At 53.2% G+C, this 23,990-nt stretch overlaps 1 protein-coding gene across 1 annotated transcript; it reads left to right on the top strand.

The window, feature by feature from the left end:
* Positions 1–21: 21 nt before the first annotated feature.
* CARMIL2 (capping protein regulator and myosin 1 linker 2) lies at positions 22–23,990 on the top strand. The gene is made up of 39 exons (XM_044663216.1): positions 22–125; positions 445–536; positions 735–785; positions 1,107–1,169; positions 2,572–2,696; positions 2,874–2,971; positions 3,892–3,962; positions 4,241–4,314; positions 4,711–4,786; positions 4,981–5,069; positions 5,172–5,266; positions 5,997–6,083; positions 6,229–6,341; positions 6,676–6,753; positions 7,105–7,181; positions 7,470–7,574; positions 8,054–8,123; positions 8,713–8,794; positions 9,130–9,226; positions 10,519–10,576; positions 10,734–10,906; positions 11,135–11,297; positions 11,420–11,518; positions 11,865–11,993; positions 12,514–12,627; positions 13,345–13,520; positions 13,654–13,741; positions 14,301–14,456; positions 15,539–15,605; positions 16,233–16,519; positions 19,069–19,169; positions 20,596–20,965; positions 21,162–21,281; positions 21,474–21,510; positions 21,737–21,808; positions 22,025–22,306; positions 23,342–23,422; positions 23,542–23,640; positions 23,755–23,990. The coding sequence occupies exons 1-39, from the start codon at positions 86–88 to the stop codon at positions 23,907–23,909; spliced, it is 4,410 nt and encodes a 1,469-aa protein (XP_044519151.1). The 5' UTR covers positions 22–85; the 3' UTR covers positions 23,910–23,990.

Genomic DNA, 23,990 nt, shown 5'->3' with positions numbered 1-23,990 from the left:
GCGCTTCCTGTGCTGCTCCTCGCTCGCCCCGTCACTAGCTGGCACCGTTCCGGGCTCTGCAGGCGTCCAGGCTCGCCCCTTCCCCATGGCCCAGCCCCCCGAGGGCATCTCCTACGAGCTCCAAGGTAGGTTCTCCCTGGGCCCAGAGAGCAGGCCAGGACCCTGAGCCGGCCTCCCCGGACCACACAGCTCGGGCTCGCTGCCTGTCCTCACAAGTTCTTCCACGGGCTCAAGCGGACTTTGGGGCACGGGCCGAGGCACCCCGAATTCTCTCCGCTTGGGCCCCTCTGACCCTCCCGCTTCCCCTTCCCCAAGCCAAAGGCTCCTCGGAGCCTGGAGATGCTCTTCCTCTCCCAGCACCTCCTGCCCTGGGTTGGGGTGGCCTCGGTGGGAGGCCGAGAGAAAAGCAGACATCTAAGGCCGGGGGGGGGGGGGTCCCCACAGATGAGATCACCAGGTTTCTGTGGCCGAAGGAAGTCAAGCTCCTGCTGGTCATCCAGATGTACGAGAGAGACGGGCCCGAAGACCGAGTGCTGGTAGGGCTTGTGGGAAGGGATGGTGGGGGGGACGAGGGAGGCCGGCGGGGCCGGGCCCAGGGAGGCCACCGGTTAAAGGCCGGGGCTGGATAAAGCAGCCCTGCTGGGGCCGGGCTCTGCCTGGGGTCGGCCTCCCCGGAGGCCCGCAAGTCCAGGTGGCTGCTGAGACGCTCCCTTTCCCCCACCCCATCCCCGCAGGCCCTGCTGCCCTGGAGAGCCTACTTGCTCCACACGTCTCTCCCCCTCCGGGTGAGTCCTGAGCCCCCAGCCCTTCCCCACACTTCCCGGGACTCGGGGCCAGGCGGGCTTCGGGGGGCATTTCCGTCAACAAGCATTGGGGCAGCCCCTGCTTCAGATATCACCAGGAGGACTGCCTCGGTCCTGGCTGCTGGGCTGGCCCCGAGCTCCGGGATGGCCCGAGGAGAGCCGAGGGGGGAGCCCAGGCTGGACCGACGAGTCCCCCCCCCCCCCCGGGGGAGCGTCCCTCCTGGGCTCGGGGGGCTCAGCCTGGCCAGGAAACCCCTGAAGGATCGAGGGGTCCGAGCTGGGCTAAGCCAGTGTCCCCCCCAGGTGGACTGCACATTCAGCTACCTCGAGGTGAAGGAGATAGCTCTTCAGGAGAGCCCCCCCCAGGTAAGGCCTGCCGCCCCCTCCCGAGGCGACAAACATTGATTTTCTTTCTCCCCAACGAAGAAGAAAAAGAAAACCTTTTGTAACAAATACTGATAGTCAAAGCAAAACCAACTCCCGCTTGGTCCTGGGCCAAAATGCTGCGTCTCCCTCTGTGCCTCGTCCCCGTTCTGTCCGGAGGGGCCCATCGGAACCGGGCCTGGTTATCCGGATCACAGTTCCCGAGTCTTTTAGGAAGGGGGGAGGTTCTGTAGGACTCGTCCTTCTGGGCCTGCTCGCTTCCTTCTGCAGCAGTTTATGTCTTCCTGGCTTCCTCTGAACACATCCCTTCCCTCCCCTCTTTGGGCTTCTGTGACTCTCCTCACATGGAGCTTCCCTCGTGGGGCCTTTTGAGACGTCCCCTGGTGGAGTTTTCACTCAGGACAAACCAAATTAAGGATGGACAAAAAGAGCAGCAGATTAATTGGCAGCAAAGCAAAGGAGGCTACCCCCACCCAAGTGGTAGACAAATGACTCATGCTCAGAAGGCCCAGCCAGGTAGTGAAGGAAACAGGAGGTCCTGGGTTCAAATGTGGCCTCAGACACTTCCTAGCCAGGCAGCCCCGGGCAAGTCACTCAACCCCCATTGCCTCGCCATTACTGTTCTTCTGCCTTGGAGCCAATGCACAGTATTGATTCTAAGATGGAACGTAAGGGACTTTTTTGTATATGTGTTCTTTTTTTTTATTTTTTATTTTTTCCCCATGGTGACATGATTCTTGTTGTCCCTCTCCCCTCTTCCTTCCAGTTGACAAGCAATTCCACTGGGTTGTACATATATATTACATCTGTATTCTTTTTTAAAGGTCCTTCAAGGGTATTTCCATGTTAGAACTGGACATGCCCAGGAAAGCCCAGATTCTGAATTATATTCCATTTATTCCGTATAGAACATATATTCCAAAAACATACCATGAGGGTATTCCATTACCCTCATGTGCCATCATTTGTTCAATCATCCCACAATGGATGGATACACCACCACCACCACCACCACCTCTTGGTTTCCAGTTGACTGACACACGTACACTTTTTTGTCTACCTGGTTCCCTGATCCTATCTTTGGACCTGGTAGTGGCAGGCTGGGACAAAGGAGAGGCGCAGTTTAGTGACTCTGGGGGCGTCGTTTCCCATCACTTTGCAATGACTCCACCAACTCCAGGATTCGATGAGTGCCTGTTTTCCCACAGACCCTCCCGCAATTGTCATTCTCCACTTGCATTGATGCTTAAGGTGGAAGTTCTAAGTTGCCTTCATCTGTATTTCTCTGATCAGTCATTTGGAGCATTTTTTTCATAAACTCTCAATAGTCTGGGTTTCTCCCTTCGATATCAGAGAGGGAAAGCACCCGCTTTTTGACCACCAGGTGATTATCGAGCTGGAGCTGCTGCCCACCATGACAATGAGACTCCCTGCTCTTGGAGCCCTGGAACAGCTGGCCTTGCACTTGGCTATGTCCATCCGGAAGGTCTTCCCAGAGACTTCGCCCAGGTGAGGGCATTCTGGGAGCAGTCAGAGGATTTCCCCTCTCCCGCTCTCCTTCCCTTCATCTCCACATCCCGCCTTGCTGGAGGTGGGGACTCACACTAGGGAGGGAAACCCTCTGGGCAGGGGCTTCTCTCTCACGTGTGGCTGCTGCTGTTTCTTGCCACCCTCTCCACCTCTCAGGAAGCTCTTCCAGAAGTCTCCCTCAGCCCTGCTGGCCCGCCTGGAAAAACGAAGTAGCTCCTTGGAGGAGGTGACGCTAGGCAGCCTTGGTCCCTGTGGTGAGGAGGTTGGGAAGGTTCAAGGGGTCTGGGCTGACTATTTAGAAGTCCCAATAATAGCACCTGATTCTTCCATGCTTCTAGGTTGATAAAAAGCATTTACTCCCTTCCCTCATGACTGTATGAGGTTAAGTAGTGTGAATATTATCCCCGTTCTGCAGATGGGGTAACAAAGACCTTGATATACCTATGGAAGTGATTTGCTCAGGGTTACACAGCTATTAAGTGGTAGAGTTGGAATATAAATTCAGATCTTGGAGGCAGCTGGGGGGCTCAGTGGATTGAGAGCCAGGCCTAGAGATGGGAGGTCCTGGGTTCAAATGTGACCTCAGACACTTCCTAGCTGTGTGACCCTGGGCAAGTCACTTGACCCCCATTGCCTACCCTTACCACTCTTCTGCCTTAGAGCCAATACACAGTATTGACTCCAAGACGGAAGGTGAGGGTTTTTAAAAAATAATAATAATAAAAATTAAATTCAGATCTCAGCATCCCTCTCCTCCCCCTCACCTTTTCCCCTTTCCTCTCCTCTCCTCCCTTCTCCTCCCTTCCCTTCCCCCATGGCGCCTTAGGGGGAAAACAGGAATGGATCTCTCCAAACCTGAGCCTTCAACCAATATTACCTATTAATCTTTAGGAAGTCAGCTACTTGACAGCAAAAACTCTGGGTTGTTCTCGACATATCAGATTTTTAATCAATTCTTGAATATTTAACTGAATAAACACATTAAATGAGAGTTGGATGTAGAGTGTCGGGGAAGCAAACTTAGAGCCTTTTGCCGCGTTGATTACTGTCCCATGCTAACTGGGTCTTTCTGTCCTTCTCTCCCTGTATTTGTCTCTCCTTCCCGGACTCTCTCCGGTACTTGTTTCCCGCACCCCCTCCCCACCCAACGGGCATTATCCCTGCCTGACTCCAGGAGGATTCTCTGAGACCTATGCTGCTCTGTGTGACTATAATGGCTTCCCATTCCGGGAGGAGATCCAGTGGGTGAGACTAGAGCCCGACAAACATGTATTAAGCACCTACTGTGTGCAGATGCCTGGACTGGGCACAAAGTGTAGCTAAGATGTAGTCCCTGTCCCTTCTGGGGTTTAGAGCCTGGGGGGAGGGGGGGGAATGGTATCATGGGGACCAGAATGAAGCTCTGTCCTCGGTGGTCAGCAACACTTGTGGGGGAGGGGGCAGCGGAATGGATCCTCGAACCCCTTACCCCAGGAGGCACTAGCCATGCCCTGGAGGTAAGCCTGTGTGCTTCCTGAGCCCAGGATGTGGACAATATCTACCACAGCCAAGACTGCCGGAACTTCAGCCTAAGAGATTTCAGCCATCTGCACAGCCGGTGAGAAGGGTGGACGGGAGGAAAGGGGGGAGGGGTGTGTGGAGCCGAGAAGCCAAACGGCCAGGAGGAACCCAGCTCCACTTGCCTTCCTAAAGTCCTGGAATTTAGAGCCAGAAAGGACCTTCCTTACACATCAGCTAGTCCTCCCTCTACAGCGCTAGCGAAGGAAAATCATTTTTCTGCCCAACACAGGGCTGAGATTTGGACTCAAACCTTCAGACTCCTTCTGCCACACCCCGTCTCTGGGCCTCAGTTTCCCCAAAGGTGCTAGCTGGGAAAGCCAGGTGGAGTGAGCCAGGCTTTCCCAGGCCTCTCGACCGACTGTGGGGGATGGGGGGGGGGTCGTCCCATCTCAGAGCTCAGCACTGACTGGATCTCTTCCCCACTCCATCTCAGGGACGTGGCCATAAGTGTGGCTGCCTTGTCGTACAACCTTTGGTTCAGCCGCCTCTCCTGCTCTGACCTCAAGCTGGTGAGGAGGGACTGGGAGTGAAGGGAAGGAGGGAGGGAAACGGCCCGAGGGAAGGAATAAGCTCCTACTGTGTGCTAGGCACAGTGGAACTATGGAGGGGGAGAGAGATGGATGGCAGAGCGTCAGGGTATTCCAAGAGTCTGAACACGCTGCCCTTCCCCCTTCTCTCTCCTCCTCCCTCCTCGCCCCACCAGAGCCTGGAGGTGTCTGAGCAGATTCTCTACATGCTGAGCAAGTCCTCTCGGTTGGAGGAACTGGTGCTGGACAACTGCGGGCTGAAGGGGTGAGGAAGGAGGGGGAGGGGAAGGGGGGAGGGGGCGCGCAGGGAGGACCTGGGCCCACAGGGGGCAAGTCTGGGGATCGCAGCGCCTCCGTCTCCTCTCAGGGACTTTGCGCAGCGCTTGGCTCAGTCCCTGGCGGAGCATTCCCGTTCTGCCCTCAATGCGCTCAGCCTGGCAGGGAACCCTCTGGAGGACCGAGGTACCAGCCCCCAGCTATTACACCTTCTGGGGCCTCTAATCCACGCCTGCCCTCACTCTGTCTTCACAGCCTCCCTCCCGTGGTCCTCGCCCACCAGTCCCGGCCCCTCCCCTCTTCCCTACCCCACCCTTGACCCCTCCCATCCACGCCCTCTCCTGCTTCGGCCCTACCTCTTTGGGGGACCCTGGGCCTTAGGGGGTGAGTGGGGAAAGTACCACCTCTCTTTGCCTTGTACGGAAGACCCACCAGCCCTAGCAGGGTCCGCCCCCTCGAACTATTGAGTCCTGAGAGAATGGGGGGGGGGGTCCACCCCTTTGGAATTCTCCCTCAGCAGTTGTTGTGCGCACCCCCGTCAGTCCCCACTGCTAGCGTTTTCCCCCTAGAGGCCTTCCTGGCTTTCCGTATCTATCTTGTGCCCAGTTTGCGAATTATCTGTCCTGTCAGAATGTGTTTTTGGACGGCAGGCACTGGAAGCCTTTAATGAGTGCTTGTTGATTGACTGTGCTAGGCATGGGGGAAGACACAAAGTTTTAGGTAAGGTGAGCACAGTCCTTGGCCCTTGGGGAGCTCAGTGTCGGCCCTGGGAAAGGACAGAGGCGTCTGAAACCTGAACTACCAAAAGCCGCGGACCCCCAGGCCAGCCTTTCCTGCCTGCTCGAGATGGCCCTACGGATCCGGGTTCCCCACACCCCCAAAGATCCAGTTTTGCCTTCCTCCTTACAATTCCCAGGAGTGATAGCACTGAGCCGCCACCTGGAAAAGCGTCCCAGGGCTCTGAAAAAGCTCAACCTCTCCAGGACCGGGCTGACTGCCAAAGGTGGGGATGCTGCCTGGGCTGAGAGGGGCAGGGCCTGGCAGGGAGAGGGCAACCTAGAGCTCTTAAGGCCCCTCCTGGCCCACATTGAGTAGAGCAGTGGGGATGGAAGTGCTCCTATCTCCTGACCCCTCCCTCCCCCTTCCAGGGATGAGTGCCCTGGGCCAGGCCCTCCTCACCAATTCTGCCTTTGCCGCCTCCCTAACCCACTTGGACCTGTCTGGGAATCCTGGGGCTCTGGGGGCCACAGAGGATGAAGGGGTGAGTAACCCTAACCTCTTACCCTGATTCCCCACCCTAAGCCCTGATCCCCTGGAAGCATCAGCAGTGAGATCACAGCCTAAATCTTAGGGCTTATAATCACAGCCCCATAAACATAAAATGTTCAGAGCTTCAAGAAACTTGGAGGAACCATTCTCCTTCCTTCCATTTTTATGGATGAAGAAACTGAGTCCTAGAGAGGACTTGCCCAAAGGCAGAACTAGGACTAGAGTTAAGGTTTCTTTGGGATCCTTGCTACTGAAGCCGTGTGGGGAGGGAGGGGTACAGAAAGGAGATCTGGGGGATGCCTGCTGAAGAATTGTGTCCCCCTCAGGGTCTATACAGTTTCCTGAGGCATCCCAATGCTGTGGCCCACCTAAATCTCTCAGGGACGGACAGTGCCCTGGACACCGTGAGGAAAGGGACTTATCTTTTGGTGGAGGGGAAAGGGGGGGAAGGATGGAAGTTTTTGGACACCTAGATTATCCTGGGCAGAGGGAATGTGCCCTTAGACACTGCTGGAAGAACCCTGGGTGGGAGTGGGGTTGAAACTGGACATTGTAGAAGGCACTCTAGACACCATCTGGACATCTCTGGACATCAGCCCCTCAGAGATAGATAGTGCTGGACATGGAAGCAACTGAGGAAGCTGGATTCTGATCATGCCATGGGACAGGAGATTGGGGATGGCAGATCACAGGCTCCTGGCCTCTGTTCACTCTCGACCCCCCCCCCCAACCCCCTGAATTCTTTCCCTTTCCAGCTGTTCCGGGCACTGTCTCAAGGTTGCTGTGCCAACCTCGTTTATCTCAATGCTTCCAACAACACCTTCTCCCACGTGTAAGAGGATCTTCCCACTCTAGGCTTACTGTAGGACCCCAGGAAGATCAGGGACAACTTAACTTGGGGATGAAAAGGAAGGAGGGGGCTCTATTCAGTTCAGCTCATCTGAACTAGGCAGACAAAGCAGAGAGGGAAGACTATTTGGGGCTGTCCTTGTGTCAGTCAAGGGGAGGGTTAGTACAAGTTAGTATCAACAGCCATGGGGATGGAACTAAGATGGGAAATTTGGAGGGAGTGTAGGCCTATCCCTGGTCCCTACTTCCCTCCATTCTACTCCCCTCCCAGAAGAAGCCGGGCAGTACCCACTTCACTACAGTCATTCTTCAGCCAGGCAAGCTCGCTTCGCCACGTGGGCTTGGCAGGAACCAAGTTGCCTTCAGAGGCTCTCAGGTGAGGAACACTCTACCACCCCACTTCTCGGTCCTGGAGTTAGAGGACAGATATCCAGCCCTCCAAGGGAGGGGTCAGTCTATTCTGTCCATAAGGGATGGGCATGTATAATGGTCCCCAGTGAGTATGGCTGGGACCAAGAGGATCCTAGTATTGTGGAGCTATAGTTGGAAGGAGTCTGAGAAGTCCTCTGATCAACCAGTCCAACTCCCTCATTTTACAGAAGAGGAAACCAAAACCCAGGCAGGAAAAGTGATTTGGCCCAAAGTCACACAAGTAGTAAGTGACAAAACTAGATTCAAACCCAGGTCCCCTAATTCTAAAAACTGGGCTCTCTTCTTGGAACATAGTAAGAGTGAACTGAGGTCATCGGACTTGGGATCAGACTCCCCCTCCTTAAGTCCCAGTTTCTTCATCTGTAAAGTGGGGGTAATAATACTCATGCTATGTTCAGAACTACTCCCACTCTCCTTCCATAGAAGCCTGCTTCAAGGTCTGGCCCTTAATACTCAACTCACTGATATCCACTTGGACCTCAACACTTGTGAGGTGAGACCCCTGAGCCCAAGCCCCACTCAGTGTCCCTGGCCCGTGGCCCCAGAGAGCTTTAAGCTGGGAGATGCTATGATTGTCTCTTGTGTAGAGGTTACCTCGGCCTTTGGCCTGCTGGAAGGGCCATAACTAGCTGAAACTACCCACTTAAGCTAGATGTAGAGATGCTTTTGGCACAGAGGATGATCTCAGGTTCGGGGGACAGTTGTGTCTGGAGAAATCAAAGCTGTACCCCAAAGTACCAGCCCCTGTGCTTAAGGGGGTTGGGGGAGATGACAGGTCCCAGGAGAGGGGTTTCATGGCAATCAGGCCCTAATGATGGCAATAGCAGTGACACCTCCAAAGGGTATCTAGATGGGAATCTAAAAGTAGTCAGTTCAGGAAAGAAGTACACCCCTAGCCCCCCAAATATGTTGGAATGCTGAGGCAAAGCCCCAAATCTTCTGCTGATAATTACATATTTGCTTAGGGAGGGGAGGTAATGGTAAGAGAAATCTTCAGTATCTTCAAGGTTGTTCAGGCAAGTCTAGGTGGGGAGGAGACCCTGACAGTGCTCTGTACCCCCATCCCGAAAAAAACCCAACAGCTCCGTTCAGCTGGTGCCCAAGTGATTCAAGACCTCATCTTTGACATCAGCTCAGTGAAGGCTCTGGATCTGTCGGACAACGGTGAGAATTGGAGAGTTGGGGGCAATGAGGGACCTCCACTACTTTCTACCCTCTGGCCAGAGCTTCAATTGCAGGCCAAGCTCTGCCCCAAAATTCCACTCCAGGCTTTGAATCCAGAGACTCCTGAACCCTTTCCCCCTTCCCCCTACACTCTATCCATGGGCAGAGAGAGCCATCCTTGTGTGGGGTGGGAGGGAAATATTGAAACATCTGCCTCTCTGATTGCCCCAAGGGAAAACTCTGCTCAGCTCTGGAACTCAGCATCACATTAGCATGAGAGGAAAAGACAGTACAAGACACCCCTCTCAGCTGGGCTGTGATTGCCTGTTCCCTAGGTTTTGACACAGACATGGTAACCTTGGTGTTGGCCATCGGGAGGAGCAAGTCCATCAGACATGTGGCTCTGGGGAAGAATTTCAACATTAAGTCAAAGTGAGGTGCCCCCCCTCCTGTACCCCCATAAAGGATTCAGTGTTGACCTTGAAGCTTTGTTGACCTAGAATCAAGACTGACCAGTTTGATCATTTTAAGCTAATAGTCACAGTTTTCACTACCCAAGGAATGAGCCCCCAACTGGTAGTCCCAAGGTCTTCCTAGACCTCAGATGCTCTAGCTTCTGCCCCACTCAAACCTAAATTCCCTCCTCCCTTTCCTATCATGACTGTCACCATTTCTAGATGTTTTTTTTCCATTTCTCTCTGCTCTACCTCCTCTGCCTCTTTTGTTGGGCACATGTCGACCCAGAAAATAAAAAGGTGGTAGAGTTTACTTATACTTAAATTTGGAATGAATACAGAAAACCTAGTGCTAAACATGCTGATAAAAGAAAACTATCCAGTCCCAGATTTAACAGCACCTAGGTTTGCTTTCTTTTCTTTTCTTTTCTTTTCTTTTCTTTTCTTTTCTTTTCTTTTCTTTCCTTTCCTTTCCTTTTCTTTTCTAACCCTTACAGTCTATCTTAGAATCAATACTGTGTATTGGTTCTAAGGCAGAAGAACAGTAAGGGTTAGGCAATGGGGGCTAAGTGACTTGCCCAGAGTCACCTAGCTAGAAAGTCTCTTGAGGCCAGATTTGAACCCAAGATCTCCCATATTTTAGACCTGACTCTCAAATCTGCTAAGCCACCCAGCTGCCTCCCCACCTAAGCTTCCTAATCTAAGATATAACTAAAGTTCTCTAGACCTAGTATGGTCTCTGACACGGATCCTTCTTAAATCCAAAATTGCATCCCATAAACCAATCTGGAGTCCAAAAGGGTTCTGCTTATTCTCTGTTTTATAATTGCAGGCTCACTCTCAGCCAGGCAGGAAGTGTTCCCTCCTAATAGCACATGGGGTTCAGGAGTGCTTTGCCCATATTCCTGTGCAGTCACTTTCCGCCCCCCTCAAGAATAAAGAAGGAAATAAAGAAGACTGGGTTCTTAGCACCTATTTTAAAAAAAAAAGAATCCCATCTGACAGTTTATAAATGCTATCCTTCCACAGTCTGATGGCATCCCACCATCATTTACATCTGTTGTTCACTTTCATGAGCCCGGGGTGGTTCCCTCCTCATAGGAGCAGGCTTGATTGATGAGCCGTACGCCAGCTCCAGAGACCCCTGGTTCAGCTTAAGGACCCACAGACATACATGAACCCCTACAGCATGACCTGAAGCCCTTTATCTTCCCAGGCTTCTCTCTGATAAGCTTGGGGCCTCCCAGACACTCTCTTTTCCCTTCCCAGGGAGTCCCTTGGGGATGTCCTACACCGAATTGTCCAGCTTACCCAGGATGATGACTGTGTGAGTATGAAGGGGTAGAAGTCATGGAAGTCGTTAAGTGCCGCATTATGAGGCTTGAAGTCAATGTTCTACCAGTACCATGTGGCCCCTGCTACCGGAATCCTTTTGGTGACCCCCTTCCCATCTCTGTCAATGACCCCCATCTCCACAAACCCAGCCCCTACAGTCTCTCTCTGTGGCCGAGTCAAAGCTGAAACTGGGTACCAGTGTTCTGTTGAATGCCCTGGGCAGCAACCCTAGCCTGACGTCATTGGACATCAGTGGCAATGCCATGGGGGACACGGGTGCCAAGATGTTAGCTAAGGCCCTGCAGATCAACACCCAGCTCAGGTGAGAGGGGTGATCGGAGAGGAGGGGCAAGGGTCAGAATAAGGGTGCAAGAACAGGTACAGAAAGGAAGAGAAGAGTCACTTAAGACTAGAAGAAAGAAAGAAGAAGCAATGACAGAGGATGGGAAGAGCAACGATAGGGTGGAGAGCAGAAGAGAAGAGAGCTGGGATGAGGCCATTGGAAATGTCTTTGTGTTGCCCATGGCTTCCTCCAACCCTGGTCCCCCAGGACTGTGATCTGGGACCGAAACAATACCACGGCTCAAGGATTCCTGGATGTGGCTCATGCCTTGGAAGGGAATCACACACTGAAAAACATGCCCCTGCCTCTGAGTGACCTGACCCAAGCCTACCGAAGCAACCCTGAGCGAACAGCTGATGCAATTCATCAGGTCTGAGGGTTGGGGTGGTAGAGAAAAGGTGGGATTGAGTGAGGGGGGGCACAGGCTAGGATGTAGCATAAGAGAAGCAGGGGGCTTGGGCCCTTTGTGACACCCCTACACCCTTCCTCCAGATCCAGGCCTGTCTCTTGAGGAATAATCACACACACAGAACCCTGCCTGACCATGCCTTCCGCTTGCAGCAGGGAATCGTCACCCGATCTTCTGAACAGGTCAGAGCTGGCCCAGCATCCCCTAACCCCAAGTTCTTCACTCTTTATCCTCTATTCCCACAAGAAGGGGCTAGGCTAAGCTAGGCTTAGAATGGATGGGTCAGTCTGGTCCTTGGTGTCCTCAGGCGGGGAGAACAGAAAGACCCCTGCCCCTCCTGTCCTATTGCTTCCAACTGTCCTGCCCCTGAACTCTCCTCTAACTTGTCTTCCTGTCCCTACTTCCCCTTTTCTTGACTCAGAAACAAAAGGGTCACCCAGGGCCAGAACATCGAGGTATTTGGGGGTAAGTGAAGATTTGAGGGGCTTAGGGAGCAGGTGTCACAGACATGTCTTCCCCCACTCCCAGATGGTGAACGAAATGTGCCTAACAGTACAGGAGCACATGGAGTTGCTGGGCTGCTGGCCCAGCCCTCGGGGTGAGGCTGCCCTGCGCCAGGCTGAGGATGCCATCCGGGATGCTAATTTCTCCATCAGTGTGAGTCCACCTACACCAACCCCTCTGGTACCCAATCCGTGGTTCAAGCTACCGAAGATCTACCTGATGATGAGAGCCTAGTGGCAACCTCTCTTTTACTTAATAATAATTATAGTTAGTATTGATACATCAGTTTAAGGTTTGCAGAGCCCTTTACATATGTTGACTCGTTTGACCCACAAAACAATACTATGAGGGAGATATTATGATTTATAGATAAGTAAACAGCCTGAAGGAGCTTTAAGTGACTTACAGTCATACAGCTAGAAGAATTTGAATTACCTTGTCCTATGGTAATTCAATATCCTATTGACCAATGTCCTAATCACTGGACTAAAAAATCTGTCTGCTTGCCTCTTTGCCTGCCAGTCCCCCTGATCCTATTCCAACCACATCACTAAAGATGTTACCTGAGACTGGTTCCTACCCAAGCCAGAGTGCCACAGCCTAAGCTGGGGTCCCAGCCAGGAGCCAGCCTTCCTCCACAGACCCTGGTTCCTCCATGTCATCTTTAATCCAGATCCTGCCTGTGCTGTATGAGGCTGGAAACTCCCCATACCACAACAGCCAACTACAGCAGAAACTAGAGGGCCTCCTGGAGGAGGTGGGCCAGGCCTGTCATCAGGAGATCCAGGTGACCTCACTTTTCCCCTCTGCCAGCCCATGTCCTAACCTTCTACCCATTCATATAAGGCTATAAGCAATGGGCATCCCCTACCTCCAGAGCACAATGATGGCCCTACTTGCCTTTCTGAGATAGGTCTTCCAAGAGTGTTGCTTAAAGCCTAATCTTATCTCCATCATATTTGTGGAAAGATAGTAATGGTGAAGGGGATGGCCTTTATCTGCCTTAGAACCAAAACATGAGAGTTGGAAGTCTGTGGCTTTTACTGTAAGCTGCAAAGTCCTGAGAGAATGAGAGATGTCCCTCATTTAAGAATTGGGTCGGGGGAAGCTAGGTGACTCAGCGGATTAAGAGCCAACCCCAGAGATGGGAGGTCCTGGGTTCAAATCAGGCCTCAGACACTTCCTTGCTGTGTGACCCTGGGCAAGTCACTTGACCCCCATTGCCTATCCTTTACCACTCTTCTGCCTTGGAACCAATACACAGTATTGATTCCAAGATGGAAAATAAAGGTTTAAATAATAATAATAATAATTAGATCATCAAAGTGTCCCTTGTTGCTCCCATTGTGAAGTTCAATGTCTAAGGCTTCCCTATGCCCTTGAACCCATGCCTTCAAAATCAACTAGTTTCTTCACTTTTCATATCCTCTGGCCCTAATTAATGCATTCTTGACTCATGTGACTTCTGACCTCCATGCCTTCTAACTCTCTGCCTGTGCCTCAGTCTTTTGTGCAAGCTACACTGGACACGGTTCAGAGCCTATGCCCAAGGGTGATGCAGAAGGCCGGCCGACGAGAGCAGCTGAGCAGTGCCATCTCGGGCCAGGTCAGCCGACAGGACCACCTGGGCCTCAGCCTACTCTTGGAGCAGCTTCTCAATGATGCCTTCAGCAAACTCAAGTAGACTTCTCCCTGTGGGATTCTGAGGAGGGGAAAGAAGGGAAGGGAGTCGGAAATAGAGGGGGCAATGCAACCGTAGAGAGCTGGTCCATGTCCTTGACTGGTCTCCAAATCCATTTCTCACCTTTTCCAGCGAAATTCGACTGTCTATCACAGCAGCTGCTGCAGAGAGAATCATTGCCCAGGTGGTAGAGGACCTGAGTGCCGCCCAGAACCGACTGGTGAGCCTTCAGTAGGAATGGGAAGCTTTGGTAGGAGAAAGAACTAGCAGTGAGGATCCTAATTTTTCTTAAGTGATAAAGTACTTTATTGGGATCTTTATCCTTTTAAATTATAGATTGATATGATACAAGAAAAATACAGACATATTAGGGACTGCCATCAGCTCTCTCTAACACTCAGGTGCACGTGGTCACCCCTAGTTCTGAGCCTGGGGGGGGGAGCCAAGAAGGGCTGGGCAAGTGAAGGGCTCACTTCTTGGCTCCCCCCAAAAAAAGACTCAGCATTGGAGGGGAAGACTTGATGTCAGGTTTGCACAGCTCTCTGTATCATTTCTATGATCAAATCCATTTCGTAAAGTCACCAAGAGATCTTCATGAAGCCAAATGCCTCCAGCCCTTCCCCTTGTCTGTGATACTTCTTTCTACTGAGCAGTGCTCCCTTGAGGACTGAACAATTGCAGAACACAACTGCCCACCAGAACTTAAGTATTGATAGCTGCTTCCGTCCTGATCCATGCTCTTGGGGAGTCACCTCAAGGCACTGTCTAACTGGTTTTAGGTGGAAAGCTTGTCCCAGCACACACCAGAAGCACCTCCTTCCCCACTTCTGCCAGACAGCACTGAAGTGGGAGCCTGGAAGAGTGGGACTCTACTCCGTAGGGGAGATAGAAGTCCTGGAGAGGGAGAGGCAGAAGGTCTCTGTACACTGGGAGAGGTAGGTGACTCCCTACTGGATTCCCTTCTCCACCAGCAAGGTAGAACCCCTGAGGGTCTTAATTCTCCAAGGAGAGGATGACGTGCCCTGTACTCTACCCCTCAGTCATCTTGCATGAGCAATAATCTAGTCACAAGACTAGTTCCCAGTCCCCCAAATTCTCACAGGGAAATTGCTAAATTAACTGAATCTTCAAGACAATCAGACCTCAAAGTCTCTGTGCCCTTTAAGTCTCAGCAGATCTAGATTCAAGTCTACTTTGTCACTTACTACCTCTCTAACCTGGGGTTCTTGGGTCTCCTGGAAAAGATGAGCCAAACCTATCAATAGGAAATCCAAGAGACTTCACCTTTTTCCTCTACCAGCCCATGTTCCTATGTTCCACCCACTGATAGGAGATTCTGGGCACAAGATCCCCACCCCACCCCCCAGCACATCAGCTACCCTGAAAAATCACATCTACTTCCTGACTTTATTTTTCCCATCTGTCAAACTGAGAAAGTTGGATGAGAACAGGGAGTCTTAACCTTCTTGTGCCATGGTCCCCTTTGGCAGAGATCTGATAAAGCCTCTTCTCAGAATCCTGTTTTTAAAGGCACAAAATAAAATACAGAATATTGCAAAGGAAATACATTCTATTGAAATATAGTTAAAACAAATCCAGAGGCACAGCTAGGGGGCACAGCGAATAGAACACCAGGTCTGGAGTCAAGAGGACCTGGGTTCAAATATGGGTTCAGACACTTCCTAGCTGCGTGACCCTGGGCAAGTCGCCTAGCCCTTGCCTTTCTGTCTTAGAGTTGTTACTGACAGAAAGTAAGGGTAAAAAAAATCCACAAAGGCCAGTTGGAGAACCCTTGGATTAGGGGATTTCTAAAGTCCCTTCTAGTTCTAACCGTCTAGGAGACTCTAACTTAACTCTGGATTCTGAGTGTCTCAGAATTTTTTTCTTCAAGTTGCTCCCCTCCTCAAGGAGGCATGACCTGAACCTCCAGACCTTCTGCCCACCTCCTCCCCCAGAGACCTTCTGTGCTGAGGCAGATAGGCTGACGCCAGGTCCTGTCCTTCTTCCCCACCCCCAGGACAAGGTGGCCCAGTGGAGAAGAAACAAACACAATCAGAGCATCCGGCCCACCCCTGCTGTCCGAAGTAAGGCCTGGGCCCCCTAGCCCCTCGTGCCCTTGGAGGGGAGGGGAGTAGGAATGGGGGTTTTCACAGAATGCCCATCCTTAGGGCAAGCCTTCCAGAGAATGTTCTGTGCCCCTGGCCCTGTGAGCGCTGCTCAGACTTTTCCTCCAGGACCCCTGAGTCACCCAGCGCTGCCCCTCCCCCACTATTGTTCCGCTAGTAGCCAGCAGCCCGGGCCCTGGGAATGACGGGGGTAATAAGGCTTGGGAGGTGTAGGGGAGAGCTGGGAAGTCAGCCTCAGCCACCTGCTCAGACCCCTCTGGAAGAACGCCAGCTTGGGGGCTCTCATGGTGGAGATGCCAAGTGGTGCCCTTCGGTGGCTCACTCACCCCCCACCCCCCATCCCGGCCCAGATCCGCCCTCCTACCCCTTCTCCTAGCTCGGGGAGTGGCAGCTGCATCTCTTTCGGGGGCCAAGGCCTGAGCTCCTTCAGCACCCGGGACAGCGCCCTCAGGCCGCTTGGGAGGAGAGGGGCTGAAGGGGGAGGCGCCTCTCCCTCCGCCCTGGGCGGGGTTCCCCGCCCTCCCCCTTCCCCCTCCCCCTCACACTCCCTTACTGCCCTCAGTCCTCTCTCCCCCCTCCCCGCAGGTCCCTCGGAGGAGCCGGAGCTGGAGCCGGAGCCGGAGCCGGAGTCGGAGCCCGAGCCCGAGCTGGCGGCTCAGGGAGAGGATGCGGAGCCCAGCGGGCAGCGGGCAGGGCCGTCACTTAGCAGCGGCGCCCCCGGCTCGTCCCAGCCTGGCCCGGTCCCGACCCCGCTCCCCACAGCCCCGCAGCTCCACATGGACCTGCCGCTTGCCAACCAGCCGCTGGACCACCCCACCCGGGCCCGACCAAGGCCCCGCCGCCGCCACCACCAGCCGCCCAGCAAGGTCCAGGTGAGCCGGGCCCTGCGGCCCAGGGATGCAGGGGATGGCTTTCGGGAGCAGGCAGGATATTCCCGGCGCTGCCCAGCCAGGGATGCGGCAGGGAATGCAGGACGCCCCCGGCGCTGCCCGGCCCAGGGTTTGGGGGGGCAGAATGCAGGATGCCCCTGGCGCTGCCAAGGCGCCTCTCCCCCTCCTCCCGTGTGGCCAGCCCAACCTGCCTGCTGGCCCCCCACCCCCACCCCCACAAGTACCTGGGGGGGCTCAGGGTTGCTGTGGTGACAAGACCGGGAAGAAACTGGGTAGGTTAATTAGCGGGGAGAGGATGGGGGAGGGGGCTCGGGTCTGGACGGGCACAGTATGCCCATATGCATGACTGGATGCACGTCTAGCTGTATGTGAGAGGCTGTGACTTTGGGGGAGGCAGTGTGTGTGCGTGCGAGTGTATGGAGCTGGGTACGAGGTGCCGGAGCTCATGTGTGGGATTGATTCTCCGTGTACATATGTTTGAGGCTGGGGAGGGTGGCAGGGTGTGTGACTGTGCATATGTGTAAGTGGAGGAGGCTAGTGGGAGGGATTCCGTGGACTTCAGCCTCTCTGCCCATCCTGGGGTTATGGGTCTGTGTGTGGGTGTGACTGGGGCTGTGGGGCCTGGGTTGTGTGCCCCTTGGGGATATGGGGTTCCCATGTGTTGGCCTGTCTTCTCTATGTCCCTGGCCCTGCATACTTGTGTGAGAAGAGGGTGGACACTGGAGATCAGTGAAGGGTCCTAGAAAGGCTTCTGCTACATCCTGATTCTGACACCCCCACCCACTCCTTGCCAGCCTCCCCTAGCCTCCTTGCAAGGCTGACCCCCACAGATGAAGACCACCCCCCCCCAGTCACCCCCTATCCCTTTTCCCAGAGCCTCCTCCAACTCCTCTTGGACTGAACATCTAGCCCCCTCTTCAGCTTCCCACAGTAATGAAGTTCAAGGCCAGGCAGGCACAGAGAGAGGAAGAAGGCAGGGGGCAGAGGGCAGGAGCAACAACACCTAGGGGTGGCCTGGCCTCCTGTATACAGGTAGGAGGGCCTAGGGAGCAAGAAAGGACAGCGGGGAACTGAGAAAGTGATTCTGGAGACAGACACGCACATGAAGGAGTGTGGCCATACCTCCAAGGCCTGATTGCTCACTCTAGGCACAGGGGAAAGGGGAAGAGAGGAGGAAGAGGAGTCTATATGTCTCACAAGACAGTGACCTAGCCAACCCGGAGACGTTAGAGGCTGTTTGCCTCCTACTCATCTCCTGAGCCAATGGTGGGGCCTGAAGACTGGACATGGACAGTAGAAAAAGGACAGAGCCTAGGAGTGGGGGCTCTGAAATCTAGGAAACCAACACCCCCTCCAAAAAGAGGAAAAAAAAAAGACCATTGAATGAGTGGGAGTTTAAGGTATGAGGCAGTTAAAGAACCTTACTTTGGGCCTACTTGCTTCCTTGAAACTGGGCTTCCTATCCAAGCTTTTCTCCTCTTCCAACTCTCTGTCTTCACCCAACATTGTCTGAGACCACTATGCCCCTGTGACCCTGCTCTAGTCTCCAGTTTAGGGGCTCCATAGGGCTTCAGGTGTGGCAGAAAGGGTGTACTTTGTCCCTACCCCAAAACTAGGCAGCAGGCCTGTGGGCACTGACAAGGTCAGGGTCCCTCATCTTTCTCTCCCAAGGTCCCCATGCCCTGTAGTTCCTGCCCTCTGGTGCCTGCTCTTTCCCTCCCTCCCCCACCTGCCAAGCCTTGAGCTTTGGGAAGTTGAGGGGGAGGCTGGATGTTGGGGCCAAGAAGAATTGGAGAGGTGTTGAGGAGACTTGAGCTGTGGAGTAAGTAGGAGACCTTCATCCGCCACATGGGTCTGCCATAGAAGGGTTCCAAGCAGGGGGCTCTGCAGCAAGCTAAGGAAGGGAAAGTGATTCGGAAGAGAAGGCTGAAGTCTCTGGGCCAATCTGACGCAGCAGGAGAGAAGAGGGAGTGGGGGGGGGGGTGTTGAAGGGATAGAGACACTGCAGGGAGGTGTTCTAAGCAATAGCAGGCTTTCCAACTGGGTGCTGGGTAGAGATCCGTGGGTGACTCTGTGTGAGTATGAATGTACCTTTGGTTGTGTATGATTGTCTCTGTGGGAGTATGCGAATGGTAGCATGAATGTGACAACAATGTATGTGAATGCGTGATACCGTGTGGCTATAGATGCCTTGAATAAGTGTGTGACAGTGTGCCTGTGTGCGTGTGACTGCTTATGGTTGTTTGTGATGTAGGTAAAGGAACATGTGGGCATCTCTTGTAGTTCCCCTCTTAACCCCCTCAGCACCTCTCATCAGTGCATAGCCCTGGTCTATCCAAGTCTATAGAAGAGGAGAGTGGAACTCAGAGCCAAGACTCCAGGGCCCCCAGGGAGGTGGGAAGGGAGGGCACTGGCCTTGCCACTCCCTGCCAGGGGCTCTACCTGCTTCTGCTCCAGGTTTCCTGGCCCAGGAATTTGGTCTGGGAGGGAAGGAGTCTTAGATGAATTCCTGAGGTGCCCTGTGCCTCCAGGTACCTCCTGTTGTGCCTGAGGAGGAGAACGGGCTCAACGCCAGGGTGGACGAAGGTGTCGATGAGTTCTTCTCCAAGAGGCTGATCTACCAAGAAAGAGTGTGAGTGACCCAGGAAAGGGAGCAATTTGGGATGAATGACCAAGGATGAGAGTAAAGGGGACCAAGCGTGATTGGCTAGAACTGACCATGAGAGTTTCTGGGGCTGGAAAGCTTGGTTTTAAGTGCCCAAGATTGGGAGGAACTGGAGATAGGATTGCCTTCAGCCCAAAGTGAGGGTGGCTTGGAGTATTCAAGTGTGGGCTGAAAATGACCTTGGTTAGTCATGGCCAGATCTTGGATTGAACATCCTACTCTAGTCCTATCGCTCCCATCTCAGTCAATTCCACTAGCTCCCTTATTGCCAGCCAAATCAAATATACAACCCTCTGTTTAACTTTTAAAGCCCTTTTTAATTCGGCCCCTTCCTACCTTGGCAGTCTTCTTATTCCTTATACTTTCCCTCCTTGCCCGGATTCTTTGATTTGGTGACACGGATCTCCCTTGTTATTTCTCTCACCAGACACCCTATCTCCTGATTCTAGACATTTTCACTAGCTGTCCCCCATACCTGGAACTTTCCTCATTTCTACTCCCTGGCTCCCACAGCTAGAATCCACCTTCTGCAAGAAGCCTTTCTCAATTTTAATACTCATGGTTTAGGAAGAACTAGGTGGCTCAATGGATAGAGCTGAGTCCTAGATTCAAGTGTGACTTCCAACTGCCTAGCTGGATGGCCCTGGGCAAATCACTTAACCCAGACTGCCTAACTTTTATCAATCTTCTGTCTTGAAACTAATACCTGGTATCAATTCTAAAACAGGTTCTTAAAAAATACTCCCAGTTTCTCTCTGTGAATTATCTCCAACTTACCCTTTATTTTGTTTATACATAGTTATCTGCATGCTGTATCCCTCTATAGCCTGCAAGCTCCTTGAGAGCAGGGAATTTGTTTTATTTTTCTTTTAATTTCCCTCATTTAACACAGTGCCTGCCACATAGTAGCCAGGTAATAAATGCTTGACTGACAGGAATGAGTATCTGAGGACAGGAGTAATGGGAATTAGAAGAGGTCATTTCATAAACACTTTTATTAAGTACCTACTATGTGCCATTTAGGCTGGAATCATCCAGGTCTGGGAGTAACTATAGCTGGGAAATTCTAGAACTAGGAATGCTGGGATTGACCATGATTCAGAGTAAAGAGCTAAGAGTAATTACTGTTGGAAGGGACCATTCCTGGTAATGCAGAGATTAAATCAGGAATGTCCAGTCAGGACTGAGTGACCAAAACAAGAGTGGCTAGAGTTCCATTTGACCAGGTCAGGAGTTACTAAAGCTGGGAGTGATAAAACCAAGTGGCCAGTCTAGGAGTGGTATGGATTGAAAGGAACTCCCATGGGCCAGTCAGGGGTCTTAGGAATTCTTATGATCACCAGGACACTGAAAGCTCTTCTATGAACCTGCCCCATTGGTTCTGTCCCCTTAGGTGGTCCCCTCGGGATGCAGTCCCTGATCCTGGGACCCCTGTCAGCTCTCGAACACTTCGGAAAAAGCTGGGCACCCTTTTTGCCTTCAAGAAGCCACGGTCCACTCGAGGGTCTAGGGCTGAGCCAGACTCCAGCCCTGGGGCTCCTCCTCGAACCCGAAAAGCTGCATTCAGTGACCTTCTACGCCCACCCACCCGGCCTGGCAGAGCAGAGGAGCCTGGAGTGGAAGGGAATTTGGAGGGAGTTCCCAGTTGCTCTCCGGACCCTGCCCGTAGGAGTCGGCCTCGTTATGCCAGAGAAGGCAAAGCTCATTCTATGATCCTGCTTTCTGCAGATGAGGAAGAAGCCCTAGGTGGGCGACAAGAGAAGGTGAAGGCCCCCTCTCTGTCTCCCAATTCTCCACCCACGAAGTTGGATCAATGATTCTTGCTTTCACCTTCCCAGTGAATGGTCCTCTTTCCCCTGAACCGAGGCCTTGGTTGGAGGGTGGGGGCCTGCACTTGAGCTGGGGAAGGGAGCTACCCCCTCCTAGAGATCTCCTGACCCCCTCTCAACCTCCCCACAGCGTCGGCCCTTGGAGAGAGGAGACACAGAGATGCCTCCTTCCTTCGAGCAGCGAGTACATGTCATGCTGCAGAGAATTGGTGTGGGCAGGGGAGGCGGAGGTGACAGCAAGAGGAAGCAGGTGAGATGGAGGAGCCCCGGGGGATTATGGGAGCTTCCTTGGAATACCAAAACATACGTGATCAGAGGAAGGACCCTCTAGGTGACTTGTGACCCTGGGGAATGTCACTTTGGGGTAAAAGAGGCCCTTTTGTATACCTGGGGGGAGGGCAGGAGAGGGGACCTATGATTCACTATCCCCATTCTCTCTCAGAGCAAAGATGGGGAGATTAAGAAAGCCGGCTCAGATGGTAAGTGGGGTCTTTTCTTGGAGTAGAGGGGTCTGGGAGGGCTTCTTTTAAGGTTTCAAGTCAAAGCTCCTCTTCCCAACTCTGTCAGCAGTCTTCCCTCCTCACCCTACTCCTACCCCAAGAATGGGTGGCAACGAGGGGCTAATGGAAGGAGGGGTGGACTCCTGGGACATAGTCTGGAAGATGAGAAGGCCACAGCTTTAGCTGCCTAACTCTGGCTTTTCAGGAGACATCATGGACAGCTCAGCTGAATCACCGCCCCTCTCCCTCAAATCCCGAACACACTCAGTGTCTGCAGGTAGGCAGTGGGGGGGTCCCCAATCTCTCTGGAGAATGTGGAAGCATCTTTCTATGCCCCTCTCCAAATCATCTTCCCACCCCATGGCACCTCTAACCCACTCAAGACCAGAGGACAAGGAGGGTGGAAGCTTGAGTGATGTCCAAGGGGGAAAGCATGATAGCCTGGGAGCTTAGGTCATTTCTGACTCCTGCTCCCCACACTCTCCTTGCCCAGATTCATCATGCCGTCCAGGACCAGGAAGCCGGGGGCCAGAACCTGTGGCCTGGAAGGCCTTGGGCCGGCAGTTGAATGCAGAGCTCAAAGGGAAAGGCTGGGACCGGCCGGGACCCCGGACACCCTCCCCTGCTCCCAGCCCCAACTTGCTTCAACCTGAGCCCTGCTTCCCAAGCCCCTGTCCCAGTCCCATTCCATCTCCTCGGCTGTCCCCCCGAAGAGCCAGCAATGCTGGGGATGGCCAGCTCACCCAGGACTCTGCCCTGGGAACCAGGAGCGAAGGTATGGCTACTGGACATCCATAGCTCAAAACCCGACCTCTCTCACAACAGCCAGCCAAGGGGGCAGCTGGTTGGCTCAGTGGATTGAAAGTCAGGCCCAGAGATGGGAGGTCCTAGGTTCAAATTTGGCCTCAGACACTTCTCAACTGTGTGACCCTGGGCAAGTCACTTAACCCCATTGCCTAGCCCTTACTGCTCTTCTACCTTAGAACCAATACATGGTATTGATTTTGAGAATGGAAGGGCTAAAAAAAAAAAAAGCCAGCCAACCTAGGGGCCTTGGTCAGAAAATGGTCTCTGCCCACCTAAAGGTCACAGAAATAGATGGGAAGCCTTGCTGGACATTTAAGAACACATCTAGAGAATGAATGATACATGCCAGGATGTGTTCTTACTGTTCTATGCCAGAACAGACCAAGTTTGGGAGATCCCTGAGATGAAGTGGACCCAGACCCGAAAGGGGAGGTGAATTTGAACTTGGGCTCCTCTCAGCCTCAGTTCTATCTATAAAATGGGGGAAAAATAGAGCCTCTTTGGGACCAGTGATTGGTAGGAAAGCATTTTTCAAGGCTTACAGCCCCCTAGAGATGAGCTGTCATGGAAGGATGAGTAGGAACTGGGCAGATGGAGATTCCAGATAAGAGTGAAATGAGCCAGAACAGCTCAAAATAGGGCATGTGCCTGGAAACAGTGATGGGGACAGCAGGAAAGACAGGAAGACTCAGAGGAACATGGTGTTAGGCAGGCTTTGTTGTGGAAGGCCCTGCACATCCGGCTCTCCAGGGTGGATGTGATGTTGTGGGCAATAGAGAGCCACTGAAAATTTTGAGAAGGGTATTCATCATGGTGATCCTGAGATAATGCCTCTGGCCATCCGCTGGATTTGGAGAGGGGGCCTGACATGCTGGTGGCCAGGGGAATGGGGAGAGGCCGGTTTCAAGAAACTTTAGAGAAGCAGCTGGTGTCACGAAGGGTAGAGAACACTTGAAGGTCTGCAAAGCCTTTTTGTGTCTCATTTGTTCCTCACAACCCCCAGACAATCACCTGAAGCCCCGAGCTGTCTTGGCCACCCGAAGAGCAGTCTCTGTGCACGAGGAACAGCTCCAGGCCCCAGCAGGTGAGCATAGAAATGAAGGGAAGCCCTAAGGCACTGGGCTAGGGACAAGTGGAGGGATGGGCTAGGACCACTTCCCAATCCCAGGAGTTACCCAGAGCCTCCCTCCTTCATCCCAGCAGCTACATCTCCCATCAGAGACTTGCCCCTGCGGCTACATCGCTCTCCTGTCCTCAAACGTCGTCCCCGGGTTGAAGACCCTTCATCATCACCAAGCCTAGGTAAAGAGGCAAAGGCTGGGAGAGAAGTGTCATTTGGAGAAACTGAGGCCAAAGAGCTGGGGGTTAGCAGAGTTGGAGCAAGACCTCAAGCATGCTTTGTACCTCCACCCACAGGGTCGGCTGGGAACACAGAGCCCCGGCTGCTGCTGCCATCAGATGAGCTGTCCCCAGAGGTGCCTGCCGGCCCGGAGTCCATCCCCTTGACCACCCTATCCCCAGCCACAGACCAAAGAGTGGGCAACCAAGTCCCTGCCACCCCCAGCCCCTGATCCAATCCCCCACCCTCACACCTTTGGCCGCATGAGATTATTTTATTAAAAAACTCAAACCTCAAATCCAAGCTGTGGCCT

The sequence above is a fragment of the Gracilinanus agilis genome, chromosome 2 (genome assembly GCF_016433145.1).
Source record: "Gracilinanus agilis isolate LMUSP501 chromosome 2, AgileGrace, whole genome shotgun sequence".
Taxonomy (NCBI): Eukaryota; Metazoa; Chordata; class Mammalia; order Didelphimorphia; family Didelphidae; genus Gracilinanus; species Gracilinanus agilis.
The sequence above is the reverse complement of the archived record's forward strand: the minus strand, read 5'-3'. Positions and strand labels throughout refer to the sequence as shown.

Excerpts from the sequence above, each read along its gene's own strand:
- CARMIL2 (XM_044663216.1), top strand. The coding sequence starts at position 86 with ATGGCCCAGCCCCCCGAGGGCATCTCCTACGAGCTCCAAG. Across the intron at positions 7,575-8,053 it reads TTGCCTTCAGAGGCTCTCAG|AAGCCTGCTTCAAGGTCTGG; the intron begins GTGAGGAACACT and ends CTCCTTCCATAG. Across the intron at positions 8,795-9,129 it reads TCTGGATCTGTCGGACAACG|GTTTTGACACAGACATGGTA; the intron begins GTGAGAATTGGA and ends CCTGTTCCCTAG.